We start from the raw sequence: 26082 nt of genomic DNA on the forward strand, positions 1-26082 counted from the left end.
AAGCACAGCTACAAGGCCATGGTGGCCTGGCTGCATCAACACACTAGCTTACTGTGAGCAGTAAATAACAAGATGGAGTCCGGCCTACATACTCTGTTCAAACCATTGTTCCGTAGAACCATGTCTTTGCAAGCCATTCCGCAACACAGCACCATACCAGCTACTAAGAAGACAATTACCTCAAAACTAGGACAGTACCTAAAAAGCAAAGTCTAACAGAAGGGCCTCTAACAACCACCCATCCCCCTCAGACACCATGAAGGAGGTGGGATTTCCTTGGTGCCCACCCACAGGAGAACACAGGGCTCATCAGGAGCATTAAAGACGTTTCATTATCCAGCCTACTCCACCAGGTACTAAAGCACATGAACTGAAACCCACACACTCTCATCTCCCACTACCCACACATCTTCCACATGGATGTGAACAAGGCACAGCATGTGACAGTGATATTTGTCATACTGGAAGCTGCTTAGATGCTTCAGCAGTACAACAACTCAAACAGAAGAGAATTACATGGAGCTTTTGCAGAGGGAGGTACCAAGCCACCCACAGTGACCAGTCTGGAGAAACAGGCTGCCAGAGCAGAAACTACCTGGAAAAGAAAGGAAGAAAACAAACAAACCAAAACAAAACCAAAACACAACACTTCACAACTTCATCCCCTTCTGCCAGTCCCTGAAGGAAGGAAAGAGTTCTGCTTCACTCATCTTTTCCCTCTCCTTAGTTCATCATGACTCAAGCAAGCCCTTACTCCAGAGGACAGTCATCCAGGTCTCAGGGTGCTCACCCTTCTCAGCTCAGCTCTGAGCACACAAGCTTTCACTTTCCAAAGCTCACACTGAAGGCTCTCCCCAGCAGCAAGTAAGCACTGAGGAGATGGGTATCCGCAGTAAGCACTCAGATTCCACAGGGTCTTCACAACGAGATAGTGCCTGGCCTGCACTACTGTCATCTGCAAAGGTGCAATGGTGGAGCCCCAGGTTTTTCCTTGCCCTGGTCTGAGATCAGTTGAGGGAGTCTCCTGCTTACCTTTCTGTATGATGGTTGCTGCTCTTTCCATCTGCCCCACATACTTTGCCAGCTCCTCCTGGTGCCAGTATTTAAAGAAAAGTCGTGTTTTTCTGCGATGGGGAGAGAAAGCAGCAGTGTGAAACATCACTTGACTAAGCTTGCACCTATCAGCCTTTGGAGAGGCCTTTCTTACATAAAGTTCTCCCCAAGGCAACAATAGAACAGTCTACATGTATACAGCCTCTACAGTTCAGGCCACCCACTCCCATCAACAGTGATCCACACTTACCCACATATCCAGCCTGTGAGCTCTGTACTTTGTAGTATCTCCAAGCAGCTGAAAGACAGGAAAAAGTGAAATAAATATTTTTTCATCCTAAGCAAACACCTCTCAGCCAGTGGTTTTAGGGGCATAAAGGGGTAAAAAAGCGCCTGAATGATTCTGCATTAGAATACATAGAATAAACCAGGTTGGAAGAGACCTTCAAGATCATCGTGTCCAACCCATTAACCAATCCAACCCACCTAAACAACTAACCCATGGCACCAAGCACCCTATCAAATCTCCTCCTGAACACCTCCACCACCTCCCCAGGCTGCCCATTCCAATGGGCAATTACATTCTCTGTCCACTGTCACCCCATCACATTCAGGAACTGGCTGTCAGTCTGCAGTGCTCCTTGAGGTACAGCTAGGATCACATTTGGAATCATCAGCAAAGAGGCTCCCAGAAGCAGATTCCCTCCAGCCCCCTAGGAAGCAGTTCTATAGAGTCTCTTTTACTCCCAGAACTGCTTTTTTCCTCATTTAATTTCCAAGGTCTCTGGAGCACACAGATTGCAAGGTCAGCACAGCACAACTTCTGTGAGAAAGCCTGTTTTCCAATCCTAGTTTCATTTTGCAGAGTCCACTGATAAAACCTGGGTTGCTTAGAAAAGCTTATCAACACCTGGAACTGAAAGTAATACTCTAGCTGCACCACACAGATAGCTTCCCTCCTTCTACCTGCAAATCCAGGCTGTGAAACTGTAGTGCCTTTTTGGCTAATATCTCACAGAGCAAGGCAGAAGTGGTTTTTCTTCTATGTCAGTCAGCCTCTATTGTGCCAAAATCTATATCCAAGGTAATACTTTCTCAAAAGCATCCTGTAGTTGCAATTTATTTTTGTGTGCCTGAATGTACACCACACTGCCTGTCTACCATTTCTCTCTCATCTGAGAGATTCTTGACTTGGGTCCCAAATGGATTGGCAGTTCTCACTAATTCAGTATCACCAGTTAATTTCAAGGAAGCTCTGTGAAGGCAAAAGCTTTAAAAGGATTTTAATGTTCTGGAAAAGACAGAAGGGGTAGAAAAGAAACATCAGCTCATTGCTTTATGTGCTTCACTCTCACTGTTATTCACAGCTGACAGTGGCAGCAAGGAGGAATTGGGAAAACAGAAAAGAAGAGGTGGGGGTTTGCTGCTCTAGATGTGCAGAGTAAAAAGCCGACAAATAAAGACTGCAAAGCTGGAGGGACATTTGTGTGTGTAAGGCACAGTTGAGTTTTAGATGTGCTGGGGGGTATATTATACATGTACAAAGAAACCTCAACCAGCCAAAAAACTGGAACCAGAAACATCATCTCTAGCCTGAAAGACACTCAGTGCTGGTTGCTTGCTCAGCACTGTTTTCATCTTCTTCCATGACACCATCAGGAAAAAGCCTGGAGAGGCATTGCCAACTGAGTCCTGCCATACTGAGTTCAGTGGAAACCTGACACCCTTGACTGTTAACTGTGACTCCCCAAACTGAATACATCAGCCAGCTCTCATTCCACACTATAGAATGACTTCATACCAACTGAATTGCTACATGGCAATTCATGAAAGACCTTCCTCATTTTCCTCCTCATTGTACCAAATGCTTTTCAAACACTAACTGTCCTTGCCTAGGGATCTGTGTTTTCCACCACCACAAAAACACATCCTCACTTTAATCCTTTTACTCAGTTTGCTATGCTACTCTGAGAGTACAAAGTGGCTTGCACATAACAAAGGAAAGGTTCCTACCTTTCTTTTGTGAGGGAAACATCTGGTTTAACTAGAATAATTCCATATCTGTGAAAAACAAACAAGCCAACAAATCTGTGAAAAACAAAGTCAACCAAACAGTAACAACAACACACACAAAAACACCCCCCCGATAGCCTCCCACCCTCTCCCTCAAAAAAACCCCAAACAAAAGTCAAAGCAAGGTACAAAAGCCACGTTCTTGATGTGCTGAGTTGATCCATGTCACTCTCACAGCAAACAATAATAAATCACTGTCTTGCCTGCTCAACCTCCAAAACAGCAAATAAACCCACAACCTCAGGCATATGAACTTTAAAGAGGATGTTTCACTTGCTGCCTATATCTGGTTACAAGGGTCACTTCCCTAACAACATCTAACAAGGAACATTCAGAGGTTCTAACAAACCTTTCAACAAACTCCTCAAATGAGGGTCTCCAGGAGAAGCCGTCTCTTCGGATACGAACTGTCTCCAGCAGGCCATTGTACCGGAGCTGAAGCAGCACCACAAAGAGGATCAGACAAAAACAGAAACAGGCCATTAGGACATCAAGTTGTTCTTCTGCAGTCAGAAATGCCTTCACTTCTCTAGTTCAAAATAAATTAAATTCTTTCTGAATATGTTGCCTTGTTAAAAGACTGAATTTATCACATCCTGTAACTCTTAGGATTAACCACTCTCAGTTAAAAGTTGGAAACCATAGAAACCAATGACTGAAATAACTTCACCTTCCAGCCATGGCTACTGCTTTGCCTCTGTCCTTTAGAGGATAGCTTTCTACTTCTAAATCTGGACAGAGAAGTACTCTGAGGCATGAATTTGCTTCCTACCCTTTCCTGTATACATTAATCAGGACACAGAGCTTTCTGAACTTGTCTAATCATTTTCAATATTCTTTAACATGTCTGGATTTCAGACCTGACACAATATCCAAAGAGTCATATCAGCACGTATCAGTTCCTGTCAAAGCAATCCCATCTCGGCTCCTATTCAAAGTTGCCCTGGCTGCTGGATGAGAATACTCTTCTCCAGGAAGCTTCATTTTTTCTGGAGTACTCTCATCCAGGAGATGCAAAGATGAATCCCAGTGCCTGAGAACCAGATCTCATTGCATTAATGAAAAAGAATTGGGAGAGCTCATACTGAAAAGCCTGGACCCATCAGCCTGTGTCACAAGAAACAACCAAGTACCCAGAATCTTTACATGCACAAAAAGCATGCCTACTCTGTCCTGCAAAGGAAGACTCAGCTATCTTCACAATCTTTTGGTGGGGTCTGCCCTCCCAACAGAGACATGGCAAAAGTACTTGTAAAGAGTACTGCTTCTCCTCACCTGCTGTAGCACCAGCTGTCTGTCCAGCACACCTGGCTCCTTCTTGCTGTTGGGCTTTATACAGCGCACAAAGTGTGGGTTAGCAGAATACATCCTCTCCATGAGTACCATCAAAGAATGCTGGTGAGGATAGACAAAGACTGACATTCTAGCAAGGTAAAGCACTCTCAAGAGCCCAGTGTGCAATACCCTGCAGCAAGAAGCCTGCAGTAACTGCCAAGGCTTCGCTAACAACTGGTTTGCTCCCATCGTGCTTAGCTTTGCTTCATAGGCAGAAAACCCCAGGTCTACATCTGGATGGTTTAATGAGGCTTAGGAGCTCACAGACTCTCACTAAAATATCATTGCAGTCATTGCAAAGGGCACTGCAAGGCAGCAATACCTTACCCGGAACTGAGCTCCAGCAGACTGTTTTCGTGTGCTGTTGAACTTGTCATCTGCTCCTGGTATAACCTGAAACCAGACCAAAAATGAAAGTTCACTCCTGGAGGAAGTGCTTGGTTGCCACCCAAAGAGCTCTGTTGGAAGGCAGATGGCAAAAAAGAGAGAAAATGGATTTTGGGGGAGGGAAGACAAGCTAAACCTATCAGCACAAGCCGGCAGAAAACCCAATAAAAAAGCAAAGGAGAAATTGCTCCCAATGAGTTTCTATCTATTCTTATTTTCAAGCAATTTCTGTCTGTTCTCATTTTCAGACAGTTGCTCAAATAACAAGTATGCCATCATTTATCGATTGCTACAGGGACCTGAAGTGCAATACCTTGGCTTTCACATGAGGCATCAGTGTCCCTGTCCTGGAGACAGTGGCTGGAAGAACAGAGAAGTTAATTTTGTACCTTTATGGCAATCAACAACGTCTAAACAGTCAAATCTCACTTCACACGCAAGTCTACCTACAAAAACTGAAGCACACACAGGGTTGTAGGGTTTACCATGTGGAAACACAAGGAAAGGGATAAAGAAAGGGAGAAGAAAATGCAAATATATGAATCATACAACACAAACAGTGTTATTTTCTGATGCTAAGGAGACAAGGCAATCTGGTTATTGAACAACCCTAAGAGACCTTCAAAATAAGTATTCACAGATTCACAGATTGCATCAGGTTGGGAAGGACCCTCAAAGGTCACCCTGTCCAACTCTCCTGCAATATGCAGGGATACCTCTAACTAGGCCAGGCTGCCCAGAGCCACATTAAGTCTAATCTTGAATGTCTCCAGGGATGGGGCTTCCATCACATCCATGAGCAAACTGTTCCAGTATTTTACCACTCTCATTGTAAAGAACTTCCTCCTTATGTCCAACCTAAATCTGCCCTGCTCCGATTTAAAAACATTGCTCCTTGTTCTATTGCTACAAGACCTTCTAAACAGTCTTTCTCCAGCCTTCCTGTAGGTCCCCTTCAGATACTGAAATATAGCTACAAGGTTTCCCTAGAGGCTTCTCTTCCTCCGGCTGAACAGCCCAAATACTTTCAGCCCGTCTTCACAGGAGAGGCGCTCTAGTCCTCTGATCATCAATGGGCATCTAACAATACAGAATAAAAAAGTACAGAGAGCAAATGGGAAGCTCACCTAAAACAGCCAATATAGAAAATTACAAAGAAAGGATCTAATGACTGCCTTGCATACCTTTGACGCCAGGGTCTCATGTGAATCACAGAACGGCTGAGGTTAGAAGCGACCCCTGGAGGTCATCTGGGCCAAACTGCTCACCCAGCAAGGCCACCTAGAACCAGCTGCCAAGGACTCGACAATCAATCTCAGAACAGGTTCCCTCTGCTTTTTATGAAGTTTCAAACAGTTGGGACTAGACTAAATGTCTTCAGTAACAGTGTGGAAGGGGTAATGAATAAAGTTACTCCTGAGCAAAAGCATTGACAAACACAATGGAGAACAGAAATTAAATTAGCCAGTTACTTGGAAGTGCCAGAAAGTGTCACGGACTGAAGAAGATGAAAAAAGAATAAAATTCAGCACCAGAAGCCTGTGCTCAGTCAGATGCACCCACCTGACCTTTCTTTGAATATTTACTCTCAAAAAAACCTTGGAGGCTCTGAGGCTTATCAAAAACTGGAAAAAGAAAGTGTAGTGGTGGGAGACAAATAATGCACAACCTCATAGGTTTTTCGACAGGTTGTACCTGAAAAATAAAATCTTTGAAAAAGATAAAATCTAGACTCGTCATTTGTGGCTTTACCGCACGTTATCTTCATTGCAAACAGCTAGAAGCTATGACCTTGTCCAGCTTTGTTTCTAGGCAAAAACATAGCTTATGCAAAGAACCAGCAGAGACAGTCCTGCACTGGCCCTGGAGATGGTAGCCTATGTGATCTCATGGAAGACAGTTGAGCAGCAGATAATTCTCTGGAAGAGAATACAACCTCTCTTGCTTCCACAAGGGAACAAACAGCTCTGATAACTCAGTACATGCCAGCAACCCCACTCCAGGCTGCAGCCTTCCCATAGTCTCCTGAGGCTGCCAGCTGTGAAACACATTCATGGCACATGAGCCTTGTCCCCACACTTAACTTTTGCCAAGGTGAGCCTTGATACCTGTGGGATCCCTATCATAGCTGAGGGACTTGCCTGTGAACAGCATGCTGAGCAAGGGCGTGACGCTGTTGATGAAGAGTCCACGGATGCTGGCTGGCAAGGTGTCCCTGTTCTTCTCTAGAAAGCCTCCAGCAGTATATTGTACCTACGGGAAAGGGCAGCAGGTCACCATGGCCGGCCAGCAGTGCTCACATGCTTGCTGTGAAAGCCACCTTCACAGCTTGCCAGTAGCAACTCAATGTACACCTTCCTACTCATGAACTCTCTACACAGGCCCGCACGTGAATTCTGTAGATGCATATGGACCCAGCTTAGATACAACTCCTGAGAAACAGAACTGTGCCGATGACACCAAGGCATTAGAACCACAAGAATGCAGCACAATGTTGAGATATCCACCTTTTCTTGTTCTCCTTTCCTCAATTATGACATTTCATTTACGTTTGGTTCATGCTTCACTCTTTTCCTTTCTTCCTCCTCTTCCCATTGAATAGGCTTCCATCCTGCTGTTATGCATTCCCTTGTGTCTCTTGCTCCCTTTCTCATCTCTAGCCTAGCATTTCTTTCTACTTCAGGTGTTAATTTTTGTAATAAAGAATGTCACCAGCGATAATTTAGTCAGTAATGGTGATATTAGATTATTAAACTGCATATTACAGGGACATGAACTGTCATGCCCACTTCTCTTCAAAAAAAATTATCTCCAATCAATTCAACATGCTTTGGCCAAAACCACCTGGCCGTTCTCACTGTGTTCGTCAGTGCTTGCAATAAAACAGTGACTGTGCTTTAAAACCCCACAGGTAAAGGCAAAGACATTAGACTGTCCTCTGGGGCTGTACAGGGGATAGAGAGCTTTCATTTTGTAAAGGGCATTTTTAAGACTAGAGGTCCAACAGAAGGATGATGACAAGAGCAGATTCTGCTGATACCCAGTGCTTCCTAGAAGTAAGCTCACTTTCCTCAGAGGTCCTACTACAGAAATCCCAGGAAACTGAGAAGGTAACTCCCTGGAAACACATCACTTCTCTCATTGGACAATATACTCTTTAACATCAAAATTATTTGTCAAGCAACACATTTCCCCCTATCTTACACGTGTTAAAACAGTACTCTTCCTGCAAACAGTTACATACTTTCCCAGCATAGTGAACGATGCTGAAGCCCAAAACATGGCCTCGTCCTGGCTGGAAGTACAAATTCCCCTTGAAGCTGCTATTTAATTTATCCACAAATGTCTTATCAGTGGCCTGTAAGGAAGAACATTTCATAATCAAACAATAAGGCTGCAACAGAGTTCTGATCAGGGCACATGAAAGCAAAGGAAAAGTGCTGGAAGAGGCCATGGCTATGTAGCAGTTTATGCTGTACTCTCTGACTATCTATTGGAATGCCAATACCACTAGAGCATCCTTGATCTGTCTGTCTTACCTCATCAGTCACACATGTGGACACTTTTGCTCATCCTGCTCTTTAAAGTCACTCTCCAACATAAGAGCTCATTGTGCAACCCAGATACATTTTCCCACACTACCTTCTTTGCCCTTTATCTCATACAGACCTGAGGGAATGCACTTTGCTCATCTAGAAGGGACAGGAGCCCAAGTGGCTTGGCCAGAAGCAGATTCTGCAGGGAAAGGACATAAATTACAGATTAAACTCAAGTACCACAGGCCACCCACTCTCATTTTCACCACCCTTTGAAGAGTTCAAGGTCCTCCCCAATTGCATCTCCATCCAATGATAGCAAGAGCAAGACTTCCTCTCTTGGCTGGATGGAGCAATTATCTTCTGCCAATCACACTCACCAGAACAGGTTCATTATTGTTGAAAGGGATAGTCTCCCAGGGTAGCTCTTCTTCCTTATAGGCTGCCTGCTCAAGCTGGAAAATGTGCTGAAACAGAGGAAAAAAGAGGTTGGAGCACCCAGCAGACTTGGCCGAACAACTCTGAACATATTCCTTCCCACCCTGAACTGCTGTTCTGCATGCTCATCTGTCAGGCTGTCACCTGCTGATGTTAACACCTAAAGCAGGAATACTTCTCAGAATGCAAGTATCCATGCTCTGCTAGCTTTGCTTACTGCTTGACCCTTATGTTTCTTCCTTCCCTGCCCCAGTGGCTACCCTTCCACAGCAGAGAAGACTGGTGTTAAAAGGAAATGCTTCTACAAATATATTAACAACAAAAGGAGGACTAAGGAGAATCTCTATCCTTTTTTAGATGCAGGGAGGAACACAGTGATCAAGAATGAGAAAAGGCTGAAGTACTCAATGCCTTGTTTGTCTCAGTCTTCAGTAATAAGACCAATTGTTGGCTGGTTTTACCCAGGTCCCTGAGCTGGAAGATAGGGATGGGGAACAGAATGAAACCCCATCCCATGGTCCAAGAGGAGATGGTTAGCAAACCGCTGCACCACTTAAATATACGGAAATCTATAGGGCTGGATGGCATACACAGACAGCTGGCAGAAGTGCTCACCATCATTTACCAGCAGTCCTGGCTAACTGGGGAGGTCTCAGCTAACTGGAGATTGGCAAATGTGATGCCCATCTACAGGAAGGGCTGGAAGGAGGACCAGGAGAGGTCATCTTGAATGCCATTATGCAGCATGTGCAGGGCAAATAGGTGATAAGGCCCAGTCATGGGTTCATGAAGGGCATGTCCTGCTTAACAAACCTGATTTCCTTCTATGACAAGGTGACCCACTTAGTGGATGAATGTTGTGGATGTTATTCACCTGGACTTTAGTAGAGCCTTTGACACAGTCTTCCACAGCATTCTCCTGGAGTTACTGGCTGTTCATGGCTTAGATGGGTGGATATTTCACTGGGTTAAGAACTGGCTGGGTGGCCAGGCCCAAACAATAGTGGAGAATGGAGTTAAACCCAGTTAGCAGTCAGACACAAGTGGTGTTCCTCAGGGCTCAGTACTGAGGCCACTTCTCTCTAATATCTTTATCAATGGTCTGGACAAGGGAACTGAGTGCTCCCTCAGCAAGTTTGCAGATGACACTAAACTGGGTGGGAGTGTTGATCTTCTTGAGGGTAGGAAGGCTCTGCAAAGAGCTCTAGACAGGCTGGATCAATGTGACAAGGTCAGTTGTATGAGGTTTAACACAGCTAAGTGCCAGGTCCTGCATGTGGGTCACACCAATCCCATGCAATACTGCAGGCTTGGAGCAGAGTGGCTGGAAATTTGCCTGGCAGAAAAGGACCTGAGGGTGTTGGTTAACGGCTGGCTGAACATGAGCCAGCGATGGCCAAGAAAGCCAACAGTATCCTGGCCTGCATCAGGAACAGTATGGCCAGCAGGAATAGGGAAGTGATCATATCCTAGTACTCAGAACTGGTGAGGCCAAGCTTTGAATACAGTTTTCAGTTTTGGGGCCCTCACTATAAGAATGACATTGAGTTGCTGGACCATGACCAGAAAAGGGCAGCAAAGCTGGTGAAGGGTCTGGAGAACAGATCTTACGAGGAATAGCTGAGGGAACTGGGATTGTGTAATATGGAGAAGAGGAGGCTGAGGAAAGACATTATTGCTCTCTACAACTACCTGAAAGGATGTTATAGTGAGATGGAGGTCAGTCCCTTCTCTCTGGTATCAGGTGATAGGATGAGAGGAAATGGCCTGAAATTGTGTCTGGGGAGCTTTAGATTAGCTATTAGGAAACATTTCTTTATGGAAATAGTGGTCAGGCATTGGAATGGGTTATGTGGGGAGGTGGTGGAGTCACTGTCCCTGGAGGTGTTCGAGAAACATGTGGACATAGCATTTTGGGACGTGGTTTAATGGCCACAGTGCCATTACGTTAATGGTTGCACTCAATGATCTTTGAGTCTTTTCCAACCAAAACTCTATGATTCTGCCCTGCTTTGAAAATTACCATTTCTGTCCTTACAGACAACTGACCTCATTTTCCCCAGGTTCTTCTCCATGTGCCATGTATATCAGTGCTCTATGTTTTCTGCCACACAAGGTGAGATGACCCACAGCAAACTTACATGGTTGAAGAAGTGCTGCAGCTGCTCATTGGCCAAGTTTATGCAAAGCTGTTCAAAACGATTCACTGCAAAGTTTTCAAACCCAAATATATCCAAGATGCCTAGAAGTGGGAAGAGAAGCACATCATGGAGCCTGCAGACCATCCTTGCAGGTTGCCTTATATCCCAACACACAATTAAATTCCCCATCACCAAGCTCTTGTGGCACAGGGAAGCCCCAGCCAAGTCAGCACCTCTCCCATAACTGCCCTTGCAGCCAAAGTACCCCAGAACTACAGCCTCACACCAGCTGCTGCGAGTTGGCCAAGGCCCTGTAGATTTCATCTGCTAACTAGTATCTCCAGCATGATCATGGTCTTTGATAATGGATCCCTGCAAACAATCTATGTGAAATCTCATATTGTGTCTTTCCTTTGTTGTGGAAGTAAGAGGAGCAAAGCAGGTGGAACTCACCTATCTCCCTCAGTTCCACCTCAGGATCCACATTCTCAGCCAGCAGCTCATTGATCTTGCAAACAATCCAGCCAAATACTCGGCTATATGCCACCTTTGCAACAGAGTCACGAGCATCTGTACAGAGAGAACAACAGCAGCTCACTGAAGGGCTCCAAGGAGGGCTGGGAACATAACATACAATTCAATACATTCACCTCTAACAACAATGTCTAGTGGTTGATGAAACTATGTAAAGATTTTTTTTAAAAAGAAAAAAAAAAAGGAAAAAAAAAGAAAAAAAAAGGGGGGGGGGGAACAAAAACAAAAACAAAAACAAACAAAAAAAAAAGGCATGTCAGATAGACCTGGCCCTTTGCACAATCACACTGAGCTCCTTCATTATGAAATTTTCACCATCTTCCTACCAGACTGGATATGCCATACTTGGGGACATCATCCAGAATGGAAAATCCCATTTCCAAAACAGTCCATCCACTTTTTAGAGTAACCAGAGACTTGCATGTACCCTCTGCAAGTCTGCTGAGGATGGACCCCCTCTATGCTAAACCAAGGAAGAGGCTCCAAGTTGTACTTGGAAAGCTGGATGGTTGTTTCTCTAGCCCATAGCTGCTAAGTGTTCAAACGTCATGGTTAAGAGGAGGATACAGCTTATGAATAGAATAGAATAGAATAGAATAAACCAGGTTGAAAGAGACCTTCAAGATCATCGTGTCCAATCTATCATCCAACACCACCTAATCAACTAAACCATGCAACCAAGCACCCTGTCAAGTCTCCTCCTGAACACCACCAGTGATGGTGACTCCACCACCTCCTCAGGCAGCCCATTCCAGTGGGCAATCACTCTCTCTGTGTAGAACTTCCTCCTAACCTCCAGCCTAAACCTCCCATGGCGCAGCCTGAGACTGTGTCCTCTTGTTCTTGTTCCTTCTTGTTATGGAAGACATGCTGACATTTTAAGAAGGAAACCAAATTAGCAGGACCTACTGCACGATGTAAGATGGTATTTTATTGTCTAGAGAGATGCAAGAGAAGATATTTGGGAAACAGAACTACCTAATTTCCCAATTTCTTTCATTTCCTTTTTCCTTTCATTTTCTTTTTCCTTTCATTTATTTCAAGCAGTCACGCAGGAATCCTGGGATTTCATATTTTATTTTAAAAATCTTTTATTTGAATGGAATCTTTTCGTGCAGATTATCTTTGATTATTTTCTATTGAAACAGAAGGTAACACCTTGCACTTACTACTTTAACATACCCTCCTTTAATCTCTTTCATCTCACTTCTTCTCTGATAATGTGCTGTCTCACTGACCCTCTTAGTTATTTCTCCAGCTACCACCTAGAGCTCCGCACACTGCCTGCACTGCAACAGGAGCCTCCCCCTCTTTTGTACAAACACCCACATTTTCATTCCAGGTTGTACTGAGATAGAAAGCAAAGTGAATGCCTTGGTTTATTTATTTAATCTCTACAGTCTCCTGGAGCTCAAACAGCAGCATTCACAGTCCTACATGTCAGTGAAGGACTACAGAGATTCCTCTGTGCAAGAGGAATGAATAGACACAGACGGGCATCTTTGTTCCCAATAAGCTGCACATGTGTGGGGATACCCTTTCATGGAATATGGGTCAGTCTTTCCGGCCAGCACAACTGCAATTCACTGTTTCCTACCTTCCGCCTGCTGCTGGGTGTGAAAACGCCGAATCTGCTCGCCTCGGGTCACTGACATTGTACAAACAAGGCATTTCAACAGTTCATCCTCTCGGACTCCAAACTGACTCTGGGAAAGAGGAAACAGATGAGGACAGGCAATAGTAAACCCTTATTCTACTTGCAGGGATTGTATCTCCTTGCATCCATGTGACATCCAGTGTAACTGGCTCATGACTCAGACAAAGGCCTTTGACCTCTGATGTAAGGTACATATTACTGATAACACCTCACAGCACTGGCGTCAGAGGTGGGCGCCAAGATCTGCATCACCCTTGAAGTGACTGAGTTCACTCTTGCACTCACTCTATCTGGACTACTTTGTTTTGCTGCCACCCTTCACCCTCACTGGGAGCCACACTCCCTGCTGAGTGGTTTTAATGACTTATTAAACAGCACCACACAGAGGTACCTGTGCAGGTGCTGAAATGACTGAGCTACAGCAAACATCAGTCACACAAATCCACATGAGACAGGAAACAAAAGGAACTTGGACACAACTTTAACAGGAATTCCCCTCATGTGGGGAAAAAACCCAAGATGACTTTAAGAAACAAGATGAAAATAAGTTGGCTGCTGAACAGATGTAGTGTATAGGAAGGAAATACATAGAAAGAGATTAGGGAGTTAAAAAACAAACAACAAACCAAACCGTAAGACTACTGGGATTTCAAACAGGTCAGAATGTGAGAGAGCAACTGGAATGCATTGAGCTCTGCCTAGTGGGGGAAGAAGAATGAGTTTAAAACGTGTGGGTAAGAATTAAGGGACAGCTGACATTGTAGCAGGTATTTACTGCAGGTCACCTGATCAGGAAGAGGAAATTATTGAGGCCTTCTACAGACATCTTAAAGTAGCTGCACAATCACATGCCCTGATTGTCATGGGGGACTTCAACCACCCTGATATTTGCTGGAAAGACAGCACAGTGAGGCACAAACACGCCAGGATGTTCCTGCAGTGCATTGATTGTAAGTTTTTGACAGAGGTGGTGGAGGATGCTATGAGAAGACATATGCTCCTGGACCTTGTGCAAATGAACAAAAGGTCTGGTCAGGAATGTGAAGGCTGAAGACAGTCTTGGCTGCAGTGACCATGGTCACTGAGCTCAGGAGGACTTTCCCTTCGTCAAGAAGGACTGGGTTAGAGATCACCTAGAGAAGCTGGACACCCACAAATCCATGGTCCCCAATGGGATGCACCCCCAAATGCTGGCTAAGGTTACTGCTAAGCTTCTCTATCATTTTTGAAAGGTCATGGAGAACAGGAAAGGTGCCTGAGGACTGGAGGAAACCAATGTCACTCCAGTCTTCAAAAAGGGCAAGAAGGAGGACTCTGGAAATTACAGGCCAGTCAGCCTCCACTGCATCCCTGGAAAGGTGACAGAACAACTCATTTTGGAGGTCATCTCCAAGTACCTGGAGGAAAAGATTATCAGGAGTAGTCAGCATGGATTCAAGAAGGGAAAGCCATGCTTGACCAATCTGATTGTCTTCTATGATGTTATGACCGCCCGGGCAGATGAGGAAAGAGCAGTGGATGTTGGCTACCTTGACTTCAGCAAGGCTTTGACACTGTCTCCCACAACATCATTGTAAGGAAGCTCAGAAAGCAAGGGTTAGATGATTGGACAGAGAGGTGGATTGAGAACTGGCTGAATGATAGAACACAAGAGGGTTGTGATCACAGTATCACTAAGGTTGGAAGAGACCTCGAGGATCATCAAGGCCAACCTGTCACCACAGACCTCATGACTAGACCATGGCACCAAGTGCCATGTCCAATCTCCTCTTGAACACCTCCAGGGATGGTGACTCCACCACCTCCCTGGGCAGCACATTCCAATGATGAATGACTCTCTCGGTGAAGAACTTTCTCCTCACCTCAAGCCTAAACTTCCCCTGGTGCAGCTTGAGACTGTGTCCCCTTGTTCTGGTGCTGGTTGCCTAGGAGAAGAGACCAACCCCTTCGTGCCTACAACCACCTTTCAGGTAGCTGTAGAGGGCAATGAGGTCACCCCTGATCCTTCTCTTCTCCAGGCTAAACAATCCCAGCTCCCTCAGCCTCTCCTCACAGGGCTGTGCTCAAGGCCTCTCCCCAGCCTTGTTGCCCTTCTCTGGACACGTTCAAGTGTCTCGATGTCCTTCCTGAACTGAGGGGCCCAGAACTGGACACAATACTCAAGGTATGGCCTAACCAATGCAGAGTCCAGGGGCACAATGACCTCCCTGCTCCTGCTGGCCACACTATTCCTAATACAGGCCAGGATGCCATTGGCCCTCTTGGCCACCTGGGCACACTGCTGGCTCATGTTCAGGTGGCTGTCAATCAGTACCCCCAGGTCCCTCTCTGATTGGCAGCTCTCCAGCCACTCCGACCCCAGCCTGTAGCTCTGCATGGGGTTGCTGTGGCCAAAGTGCAGCACCCAACTCTTGAATTTGTTGAATGCCATCATATTGGTCTCTGCCCATCTGTCCAGCTGGTTGAGGTCCCTCTGCAGAGCCCTTCCACCCTTTAACTGATCAACATCTGCTCCCAACTTGGTGTCATCTGCAAACTTGCTGATGACTGACTCAATGCCCTCATCCATATCATCAATGAAGATGTTAAAGAGCATGGGGCCCAGCACTGATCCCTGGGGGACGCCACTGGTGACTGGCCTCCAGCTGGATGTGGCACCATTCACCACCACTCTCTGGGCTCAGCCCTCCAGCCAGTTCCTAACCCAGCACAGAGTGCTGCTGTCCAAGCTACGAGCTGACAGCTTGGACAGCAGTTTACTGTGGGGGACAGTGTCAAAGGCCTTGCTGAAGTCCAGGTAGACTACATCCACAGCCTCCCCACGTCCACCAGACGGGTCACCTGATCATAGAAGGAGATCAGGTTGGAGAGGCAGGACCTGCCCTTCCTAAATGTTACAGGGTCTAGTTGGAGGCTGTGACTAGTGGTGTTCCCCAGGGGTCAGTACTGTGTTGAGTCTTGTTCAACATGTTCATCAATGACCTGGATGAATGGATGGAGTGTGCTCTCAGCAAATGTGCTGATGACAAAACTGGGAGAAGTGGCTGACAAACCAGAAGGCTGTGCTGCCATTCAGCAAGACCTGCACAGGCTGGAGAGTTGGGCAGAGGTGAACCTCTTGAAGTTCAACTAGGGCAAGTATTGAGTACTGCACCTGGGGAGGAGTAAACCCATGTATGAGTACACGTTAGGGGTTGAGCTGCTGGAAAGCAGCTCTGCAGACAAGAACCTGTGAGTGCTGGTGAACAAGAAGTTCATTGTAAGCCACCAATGTGCCCTTGTGGCCAAGAAGGCAAATGATCTTCTGGGGTGCATTAAGAGTGGGGTCAGTAGGTAGAGGGAGATTCTTCTCCCCCTCTAACTTGCCCTAGTGAGGTTACACCTGGACTATTTTGTTCACTTCTGGGCTCCCCAGTTCAAGAAAGGCAGGCACCTACTGGATAGAGTCCAACAGGCCATGAGAATGACAAGGGGAGTGGATCATTTCTCTTACAAGGAGATGGTGAGAGATCTGGGGCTCTTGAGCCCGAAATAAAGAAGACTGAGAGGGGATCTTATAATACATATAAATATCTAAAGAGTGGGGATCATAAGGATGATGGTGGCCAGTGATTGAACAAGGAACAATGGGAATAAAATAAAACACAGAAGGTTTCACTTGAACTTATGGAGAAACTTGTTAACTTTGAGGGTGGAACAGGCTTCCCAGGGAGGCTGCAGAGTCTCCTTCTCTGAAAGCTTTCAAAACCCATCTGGATGTGTTCCTCTCCAACCTGATTTAGGCATGTCTGCTGGTGGGGTTGGACTACATCATCCCCAGAGATTCCTTCCGAGCCCCTACCATTCTATGATTCTATAAAAATAAAAAGACTTGGGAGAACAGACCAACATCTACCTCTTTTCAGGTAGTTGTGGAGAGCAAGAAAGCCTCCCAAGCCTCCTTTTCTCCAGTCTGAAAAACCCCATTCCCTCAGCCACTCCTCAGAAGACTTATTCTCCAAGCCCTTCACCAGCTTCACTGCCCTTCTCTGGAGTCCAGCACCACAAAATCTATCTTGTAGTCAGGGGCCCAAAACTGAATACAGTTATTGAGGTACAGCCCCACTGGTGTAAAATACAGGGCTACAAACCCACTCCTTACTCTTACTGGCCACACTATTCCAAATACAGCCCAGGATGCCTTCTTGGCCACCTGAGCACACTGCTGGCTCACATTCAGCAGCTGTCAGCCAACATTCCCAGGTCCTTTTTTGCTAGGCAGTTTTTCAGGCACTCTGCCCCAAGCCTGTAGTATTGCATGGGGTTGGTGTGCCCCAAGTACAGATGCCAGTACTTGGCCTTGTTGAATCTCATACAGCTGGCCTCAGTGCACAGATCCAGCCTATTCAGATACTTCTGTAGAGCCTTGTCACCTCCCAAGCAGATCAAGACTCCTGCCCAGCTTAGTGTCACCACTTAATAACATAAAACATTTAATTTTAAAAAGCTTGTAATGTACAAAATCAACAAGGCATGTGTGATACAGCCATATGCAAGAGACAGTCTCTAGATGCTTTAGAAATAGGAGCTGGGAAGTGTCTTTTGGGGATTGAATAGCAGCAAACCCACACACTGTCATGAAGTACATTTTTGGAAAAAACTCCTTCAAAAGCCTTCACACTCTGAGGAAGAAATGCCTTCTGCCATCTCTGGCAGGATTAGCTCCTGCAGTCACACTACCAGTGGGAACTGGCATCGTATCTGTAATGTTTCTTTAAGCTGTGCATGTGACTCACCGCTGCAGCTTTCAGCCATCCCTGGGAGGATTCACTCACTTTTACAGATCCATTGCTTTCCTCAGAGACAAAGGTCACATTGCCCAGAGACAACACACCAGACAAGATAGCCTGCATGTCCACTTGCTCCTAAAACACAAAAGAAAGGAGAGTGAAAGCCTCTCGGCATGTAACCTACAACACAAAAGCCCCAGAAGATGGAAAGGTGAAGGAAGGGCACAGGCAGCCTGTGGAAAGAAGCTCTACACAAAGTCTGACAGACTCAGGTGGTTTGGAAGCAACACGGAAAACCCAGAGGAGAGAAACAGGACTAAGCCCCAAACTGGAGCCCCGAAGAAAGTCTGTGCCTGCAGGAAGCACAGATGGAAATTAACTCCAGAACTGACCTGCTCTTGGAAGCCCACCATGTCAAGGGCATTGCACACCTCTTGGTATTTGTGCTTCCAGCGCTGTACTACCTCCTGTGTCCCATATTGTCCACTTATGTACCTGAGAAAGTGTACATCCCATACAAAACCATCACAAAATCAGCACAGCAAGTCACTCCTACACCAAAGGAACAAAGCAGATCAGCAGCAGTGGAGACATGAAAGGGATAATCCTCCAAGGCAATTCTGCAAAGAAATTTCAGACTTCCTAGCCTCCATGATGACCCACAAGATCACTTCATGTAGCTCCATTCAGATCGCACTCCACCTTCCATTCATTTATTTACCTGTACCACACACCACAGGGCAGCCACAGAGCAGAGGCATAGGCTCCGTTATGCTGCTTTGCCCTCCACCCCACATCATAAAGACTAAACTAAGATTTGTCTTTACCTGTAAAGTGAAGGATCCAATAGCCCATACATCTCCTTTTCCTCTGAAGAGAGTCCAGCAAACATGTAGTAGAATATATGGAAATTCCTCTCCCCAGTATCTTGTTGCACTACCCGTGACTTCTCTAGGAGGTATTCACTCAGCTTTGCACCTTGCACTGCACACAAGAAGGTGACAGGGTAAATTTTGCACATGAATCTGACTTTTGACTTGAATCTGTTATGCATCTTCTATTTGGTGACAGGCATATAGAATTGTATAAAGTAACTTTCTTGTATGCAACACTCTCTAGGCTGCCCTGCATCCTGGAAATGGGCTTCTCCATACTTCCTATCATGTTAGGAGACATCTGCTCACCTCCTTTTAGCAGCAACCAAGGCTTCTGGCACCAGAGTACCACCACTTCACTGTTACCACAATATACTTCCAGTACTCAGTGCTGTCCAAACCCAGGCTGTGGTTGCCAGAAGATGTTACTTAATTGCACACACATCCTCACAGGGTGTCAGGCACCAAAAATACACCCTCCACAAGTCCTGGCTACCTGATTCAAACCCTCCAGTGCTTAACCATCTGCCCTTGGCTTCACCTGTATTTTTCTGGAAACGCAGCTGTAAGTATTTTCCAAAGCGGCTGCTGTTGTCATTCATCACTGTCTGGGCATTGCCAAAAGCTTCAAGCAATGGATTTACCTAAAACAAGTGAGCAAGCAGAATAAACACTCTCCAAATTCAGAGATCCAACCTAAACTACTTAGTAAATTCTAAAGTTAAGCTTTTCCATTTTAGCATTCAGCTGGAATGGCGACCCCCCTCCAGGAGTAGCAAAGAGCACTTATTTTATCATACAGGAACTGAAAGAGGCAAATACAGCAAAGATTAAGCAGCATGATGTTACTGAAAATGAGCATAATTAAACTTATTTTATCTCAGTAAGCTGACTGAATCATTTGTTAAAAGAGACTTCAACAAGAGACTTCCACAAAACATCCAATCACTAATTAACAACTGCAACATCATAAACACATTAGTGCAGCTTTCCAGTACTTAAAGGAGGTCTACAAGAAAGCTGAAGTGGGACTCTTCTCAAGGGCATGTAGTGATAGGACAAGTGGCAATGGCTTTTACATTGAAAAATTAGATATAAGAAATAAATTCTTCACTATGAGGGTGCAGAGGCACTGGAACAAGCTGCCCAGAGAAGTTTCAGATGCCACATCCCTGGAACTGTGCAAGGTCAGATTGGACAGGGCTGTGAGAAACTGTCTAGACAGTCAAGATATCCCTGCCCATGGCACAAGAGTTGGAAATAGATGACCTTTAAGATTGCTTCCAACCCAAACTGTTCCATGAGTCTGTAACAATAAGGCACTCAGTGAATGTAAGTATAACTACTGAAATTTGTAGATACCATTAAGGCTCAGGACAGTGAATTATAAAGAAACTAAAAGTAAAATCGGGCTGTCTTGGTAAACTGGATGCAAACAAGCTGATATGACTTTGGGCAAGGAATGTCTGCTGACTGCAGGAATGATGCTTTGGGTACATGCTGGGCAGCCTGCTGAACACAGATTTACAACATGACACTGTAAGCCCAGAAGGGCTGACAGCCCTGGAATATACCTAGAGGAATCAAACAAGATGCCTATTATTTCCTTACCACCATCTCAAGGCTTTCCAAGGACAGCTCACCCAGACTGAAATGAACTTTGTTTCCAGTGGAAGATCTGAAGGATGGCTCCAGGCACTGTGTGGAGCAAACACAGCTATCCTGCTTCGTTAACCTGCTCAGCTCAGAAGCAGCTTGGCAGTGCGGCCCAAGCCAGCTCTCAGTGCAGCCAGCAGGCATAGCAATGCCATGTTCTCACAGAAGAGCACAGGCATTCACCTCAGATCTACCACAGATCAGATCAAATCAGAACAAACGCTGAAGTATGTCACTCCAGAGCCAAAGCATGGCACAGTGTATTAGGCTTGTGTAGCAATGTTCTGGGAGTGGGGGTCTACAGGGCTAACTTCTGTGAGAAGCTGCTAGAAGCTTTCTCTGTACTTGATAGAGCCATTGCTAGATGGCTCCAAGATGGACCTGCTATTGGTCAAGGCTGAGCCAATCAGTGATAGCGGCAGCATCTTTAGGATAATATAGTTAAGAAGTTGGGGAAAAAGCCCTCCACAAGAGGAGTGAGAATATGTGAGAGTAACAATGCTGCAGACACTCAGGTCAGTGATGAAGGAGGAGCAGGAGATGCTCCAAGTGCTAGAGCAGAGATTCCCCTTGCAGCCTGTGGTGAAGATAATGGTGAGGCAAGCTGTCCACTGCAGCCCACAAAGGTTAACAACAGACATCCACCTGCAACCTATGGAGGACCCCATGCCAGAGCAGGTGGATACCTTAAGGAGGCTGTGAACTGGGAAGCTCAGCTGGAGCATGCTTCTGGCAGGACCTGTGGACCAATGGAGAGAGAGGAGCCCATGCTGGAGTAGGTTTACTGGCAGGACTTGTGCTGGAGCAGTATGTTCCTGAACAACTGCACCCCACAGAAGGGACCCACACTGGAGCAGTTTGTGAAAAACTGCAGCTTGTGAAAAGGATCCACACTGGAGAAACTTGTGGAGTTCTATCTCCCATGGGAGTGACTCCACACTGGAGCAGGGAAAGAGCATGAGGAGGAAGGAGCAGCAGAGACATCATGTAATGAACTGACTGCAACATCCACTCTCTGTCCTCCTGTGCCATTGCCAGGGAGGAGGAGGTGTAACCAGTGAAGTTGAACCTGGGAAGTAGAGAGGGGAGAGGGGAAGATGTATTGATTTGTTCTTATTTTCAATACCCATCTCTGATGATGTCAATACATTAAATTATTTTTCCCCAAATCAAGTCTGTTTTGCCTGTGACAGTAATTGCTGAGTAGTCACCTTATTTCAACCTAGAAGTCCTCTGTCATATTTTCATTCCCTGTACAGTTAAAGGAGGGTGAGTGATGGAGCAGCTTTGGTGGGCACTTCCTGTCCAGTCAAAGTTAATCCACAATACACAGAAAGATGCCTCTGGCTTTACAGGAAACCTGAAAACATAAGACTTTAAAACAAAGTGGTGCAAGAACTCACTCCATTTAATCTATCACGTTAAAGGTTAAAGTATGATTTGCTCAAGACCCCTCACAACTCCTTGGGGAATTAAAGTGCTAATAGTTCACACCAAGGAGACAAATGTTTCAAAAACAGCTAGCAAAAGTATATGAAAACAGCAAATATGAAGTTAGTGGGTATGTGCCTGAGAGTGAGTATCAAGGAGAGGTGCCCAGGAAAGGTGAGTGACTGCTGTGAGGATTCTCTATCCCTGGGTACAATCAAAGCAAGATTTCATTTTTCTAATGAAAGTCCTTGTCTTACCTCAAACAGGAAATTACCCTAGTCCCTTGTCACAGAACATGAAAAATTACTGCAATACTTTTTTACCATTTAAGATACCACCACATTCCTAGCAAACAGAATGACTGGTCTACCAGCAATTCTAATTTGTGGTCAGCTGTTTCACCATCCTTACCCACTACTTTCTCATATTTTATGTGTTGCTCCCTAAATTCCAGTAGTGATTCATCATCAGGCTTCTGAGCCTAACACAAGTTCTCTTGCAGCAGTGTTGCTTCTGCATCTTCAAGCACCATCCTGTAATGACCTACCTGAAGGATTTGCTGCTCCAGCTGTGAGTTGCCTTTGCATAGGTTCATTATGTGCTGCAACAACAGCTTCGCACTCTCTGTTTTCCCTGCACCACTCTCTCCACTGCCAAGAAAAGTAAAGGAGTTTCCAGCAGTTGCAAAGTACAAGTGCCCCATCACCTGAGAGTGTTCTCTTGTCCAAGAGTTCCACAACTTTTCAGCTAACTGCATGTATGAGAACAGCCTCATACCAGTGTCACACAGCAGGTCTCACAAAGTCCTGATCCCTCCTCAGGGGAATTTTTCCCCATCTGCAAGGGAGTACTGTTACATTCCATGTCATCACTTCAAGATGTGATGCACCCAGACAGGCCATTGGCTCTGCTTCCCAAGAAAAAACTTACCTAACTTGTGGAAAACAAAATGATCCAATACAAGGACTCTCCTACATATGCTGGAGTTAACAGCTTCCTCTTTTTTTCAAAGACATCTGCCCCACCCATTTCATATCCACAACTGAGTTCTGATCTTGAGATACTGTGGCAATCTCATCTCAGGCACGTCATACTCTCAAGTGCACCAGCTGGTGGAGAACACGGGCACAAGGCCGCAGAGCTGCCCACACACCCACAGAGGCAGTAGTGCATGTCACTCTGCCGTTAGGCACGCCCAGCGCCTCCACCCCTAAGGCAAACAAGCAGCACTTGAAAAGAACAGCTTCCCCCATCCTGGGAGGGAGAATGTACTCTCACTGAGATAATGTGTCCTTGACTGAGAACACAGTAGCAGCAGAGAACTTCAGTGTAGACTTAGAGAAAAAAAAAAAAAAAAAAAAAAGGCAGTAACTACAGAAGATGTCTATTTCCAGACTCAACCTTCAAACATCTGGTGCGTCTCTACTGCTTTGTAGCTCCCAGTGATCACGCATTTGGGATCAGCTATGTGTCATAACTTGCTAAACACCTCAAATACTATAACAGATACCTGAAATACTATAAGAGATACCTGATCTCAAGCACAGATTGGATCATCACCATCCAAATATTCACAGACAAGACTATTTTGTGAGTTGAGAACGTGCCATCCAGACAGGGCCCCCACTTGGTATACAAAATTAATTTTCGTTGCCAGAGACTTCTTTCCGCTACTAAAGCGCTTCCATGGTTCAAGCTTGTCCTTGTACCAGCCAATAAGCACAACAGCTTCACCAGGTCCTGCAAGTGCTGTCCACCTGTTGGTATTTAACTGCCCCTGTTTGTGATGTCATCTCTGGGAGACCCAAATACTGTACCACAGCAAGTATACCTAGGCTATCTAAAGTCCACTGGGATCAGGATGACAAAACGAGTCAGTGGAGTTTGCAGCACATGACAAATTGATTGTGATGACTATTGGCCACCTGGAGCAGCCACCTCATCCACAAACCACTGAAACATGCCATCCAGATCCCTCAGTCTAAGTGGCAGACACCAAAGAAGCCACAAACAATAGTAGAGCCTGGTGCATTCACATGCTGTTTCAATCAGTTGTAGACTAACAGGAGTGACTTCCTCATTCTGCTCCAACACAGTTTTGCCTAGAATAGGTAACCTTACTAATGACTGCATCATCACCCACAGAGAGAAAACTCATGAGATTTCTGTGACAGCATCACATAGACCAGTTAATAGGATTACAAGATGCACAGGTGTAGTTCAGATTCTCAGCTCTGAAACCACAAGCTGCTGGCAGAAAACAAACCACTGACTTTTTGGCAAACACCCATAAGTTACAATTTCTTGTCTTCCATCTCCCTAAACAAATACTGTGACTGTTCTCCATTCCTAACAGCCCTACCCACATCACCTCTTCCATTTGCATGCCACTGCTTCCTGAAAGCACTTCATTTAAAGTGTAAGCTCTGATGGCTTGCAGGCTAGAGAAATGAGTGGGGCTCAAGTGACCCTCAAAGCCAGCTCTCAGCCCTACCACAACACTCAGCAGTGATTCAGCAAGGTCACTGCCACACTATGCAAACTGAAAACACTGATAAAATTGTCAGAAGACCAATATATAAAGCATTAATTCAGACATGCCAGTAATTAACATTTTAACTGACATGGCATTTAAACTGTTCTCTACAATACCAACAAAAGACAGTTAATGTTTTGAGGCTTTCTCCTCCATGACGTTTCAGGTTTTCTCTGCTAGTTGATGCTGTTTGTGATTGTTTCTACTTGTCAACAGTATTTGCTACCCTGTACAACTTCAGCAGAACAATACTGACTTAATGGAGCAAAATGCTCATGACACTGGTACACTCCTTGGTTACAAGAGCCCGTTTTTCTCCCTTCTAGCACAAAACTGCCGAGGGCAGTAAGAGTTTTCCTGATTAGATTCCCAAAGGTCTTAGGGCAAAAAAGCTTCTGCTTTTCTTTTTCCTGCTCTTTGGGAAAGCTCCACTTTGGAAAAAGAGGCCCTTTCCATTATTTACAACCTTTATCACAGCAATTATATTGGGAGCTTTTCTGCCAAAGAAGAGGGTTTTATGGTTTCTCCCAGAGCTTCTCCTGCAAAAGCAAAGCTGACATACTCAGCTGTGTTACTAGCATCATCAGCTTAGCTGCTCCACAAAAGCCAGCTTTGTTTGCCACGCACTTCTGCTCACCATCTGCAGACTATCCTGTCTGGAAAAAGGGCAATTCTGGAAGAAGGATGCGTTGCAAACACCACCTGGGTGTTTCTCGACCATCGACAGCACTGGAGCTGACGTTCTCTTGACCCTCCAGCAGGGAGAGTCCAGTGAGAGCTCGCTGGCCATCACTGAACTCCATCAACTGTCCGGCCCCGCACGCAACTCTCACCTGATAACGATACATTGGCTGCGGGGCCCGCAGCCCCCGTGGCCCAGCATGGCACGGTAGGCCCGGCTGGCCACGGCGAAGATGTGGGGCGGCAGCGTGCCTCTTTCGTGCTGTCGGTACCTCTCGGAGACCTGGCGGGGAAAAAGCGATGGTGAAGGGGCTGGGGGCGGCGGAGCCCGGGCGGCGGGGCCCGCGGGGACTTACCTCTCTCCCGTATAGCGGCAGGGGCTGGAAGGGGTTCATGGCGATGAGGATGTCCCCGATGTCGGTCTGGCGGAGAGCGAAGAGTCCGTCAGCCTAGCGACCGCCACCGCTGCCCCCTGCCCCGGCCCCCAGCACTCACGTAGACCTGCTGCCGCAGGAATCGCTCCCGCAGCCCGTCCAGCAGCACCGCCTCGTCCAGATTCGCCAGTACCGCCAAGTTCCCGTCCGCCCCGGCCAGCGGACCACGCTCCCCGACAGACACCATGCCACAAACCTCCCAGCGCCAACACCACGGCCCTCCCTCTCCACCACCTCTCTCCCTGGCCCCGCCCGACCCCACTCCCGCTCCGCCCCGGCCTGCCCTCCGGGGCGGGGCTGCCGTTTGAACGTGGAGCGGCGGCGACTAGCAGGTAACGGGCGGCAGGGGCGGCGTGGCCAGGGTTCTGGGGTGGTGGGTGTGTAGGAGGTGGTTTTTCTCCGTGCTAGAGCCCAAGGGGAGTGGGTGCATTGGTACAGGGTGTGCTGCCCGTGCTCTGTCCTGTTCCTTTCCTGGAGCTCCTGCCTCCAGTGCGGTGGTCTAGGGGGCACCCCGGATCCATGCCGAGCTGCCCCTCGGGTGGAAGG

The 26082-nt window shown here is 46.3% G+C and overlaps 1 protein-coding gene across 1 annotated transcript in view; it reads right to left on the reverse strand.

Moving 5' to 3' along the window:
- Positions 1-25723, reverse strand: part of LOC104298238 (unconventional myosin-VIIa) — a 29983-nt gene extending 4260 nt beyond the window's left edge. Inside the window, exons 1-22 of the mRNA XM_054177822.1 lie at positions 25598-25723; positions 25459-25524; positions 25255-25385; positions 22433-22535; positions 19340-19442; positions 18751-18907; positions 18316-18418; positions 17930-18058; positions 13095-13203; positions 11417-11533; positions 10964-11064; positions 8765-8851; positions 8518-8583; positions 8093-8206; positions 6990-7101; positions 5162-5208; positions 4789-4854; positions 4402-4521; positions 3476-3561; positions 3067-3114; positions 1304-1351; positions 1033-1124 (exon numbers count right to left, since the gene is read on the reverse strand). Of these exons, the coding sequence (XP_054033797.1) occupies positions 1033-1124; positions 1304-1351; positions 3067-3114; positions 3476-3561; positions 4402-4521; positions 4789-4854; positions 5162-5208; positions 6990-7101; positions 8093-8206; positions 8518-8583; positions 8765-8851; positions 10964-11064; positions 11417-11533; positions 13095-13203; positions 17930-18058; positions 18316-18418; positions 18751-18907; positions 19340-19442; positions 22433-22535; positions 25255-25385; positions 25459-25524; positions 25598-25723 (2131 nt within the window). The remainder of the gene's footprint in view (positions 1-1032; positions 1125-1303; positions 1352-3066; positions 3115-3475; positions 3562-4401; positions 4522-4788; positions 4855-5161; positions 5209-6989; positions 7102-8092; positions 8207-8517; positions 8584-8764; positions 8852-10963; positions 11065-11416; positions 11534-13094; positions 13204-17929; positions 18059-18315; positions 18419-18750; positions 18908-19339; positions 19443-22432; positions 22536-25254; positions 25386-25458; positions 25525-25597) is intronic.
- Positions 25724-26082: the final 359 nt, after the last annotated feature.

The sequence above is a fragment of the Dryobates pubescens genome, chromosome Z (genome assembly GCF_014839835.1).
Source record: "Dryobates pubescens isolate bDryPub1 chromosome Z, bDryPub1.pri, whole genome shotgun sequence".
NCBI lineage: Eukaryota > Metazoa > Chordata > Aves > Piciformes > Picidae > Dryobates > Dryobates pubescens.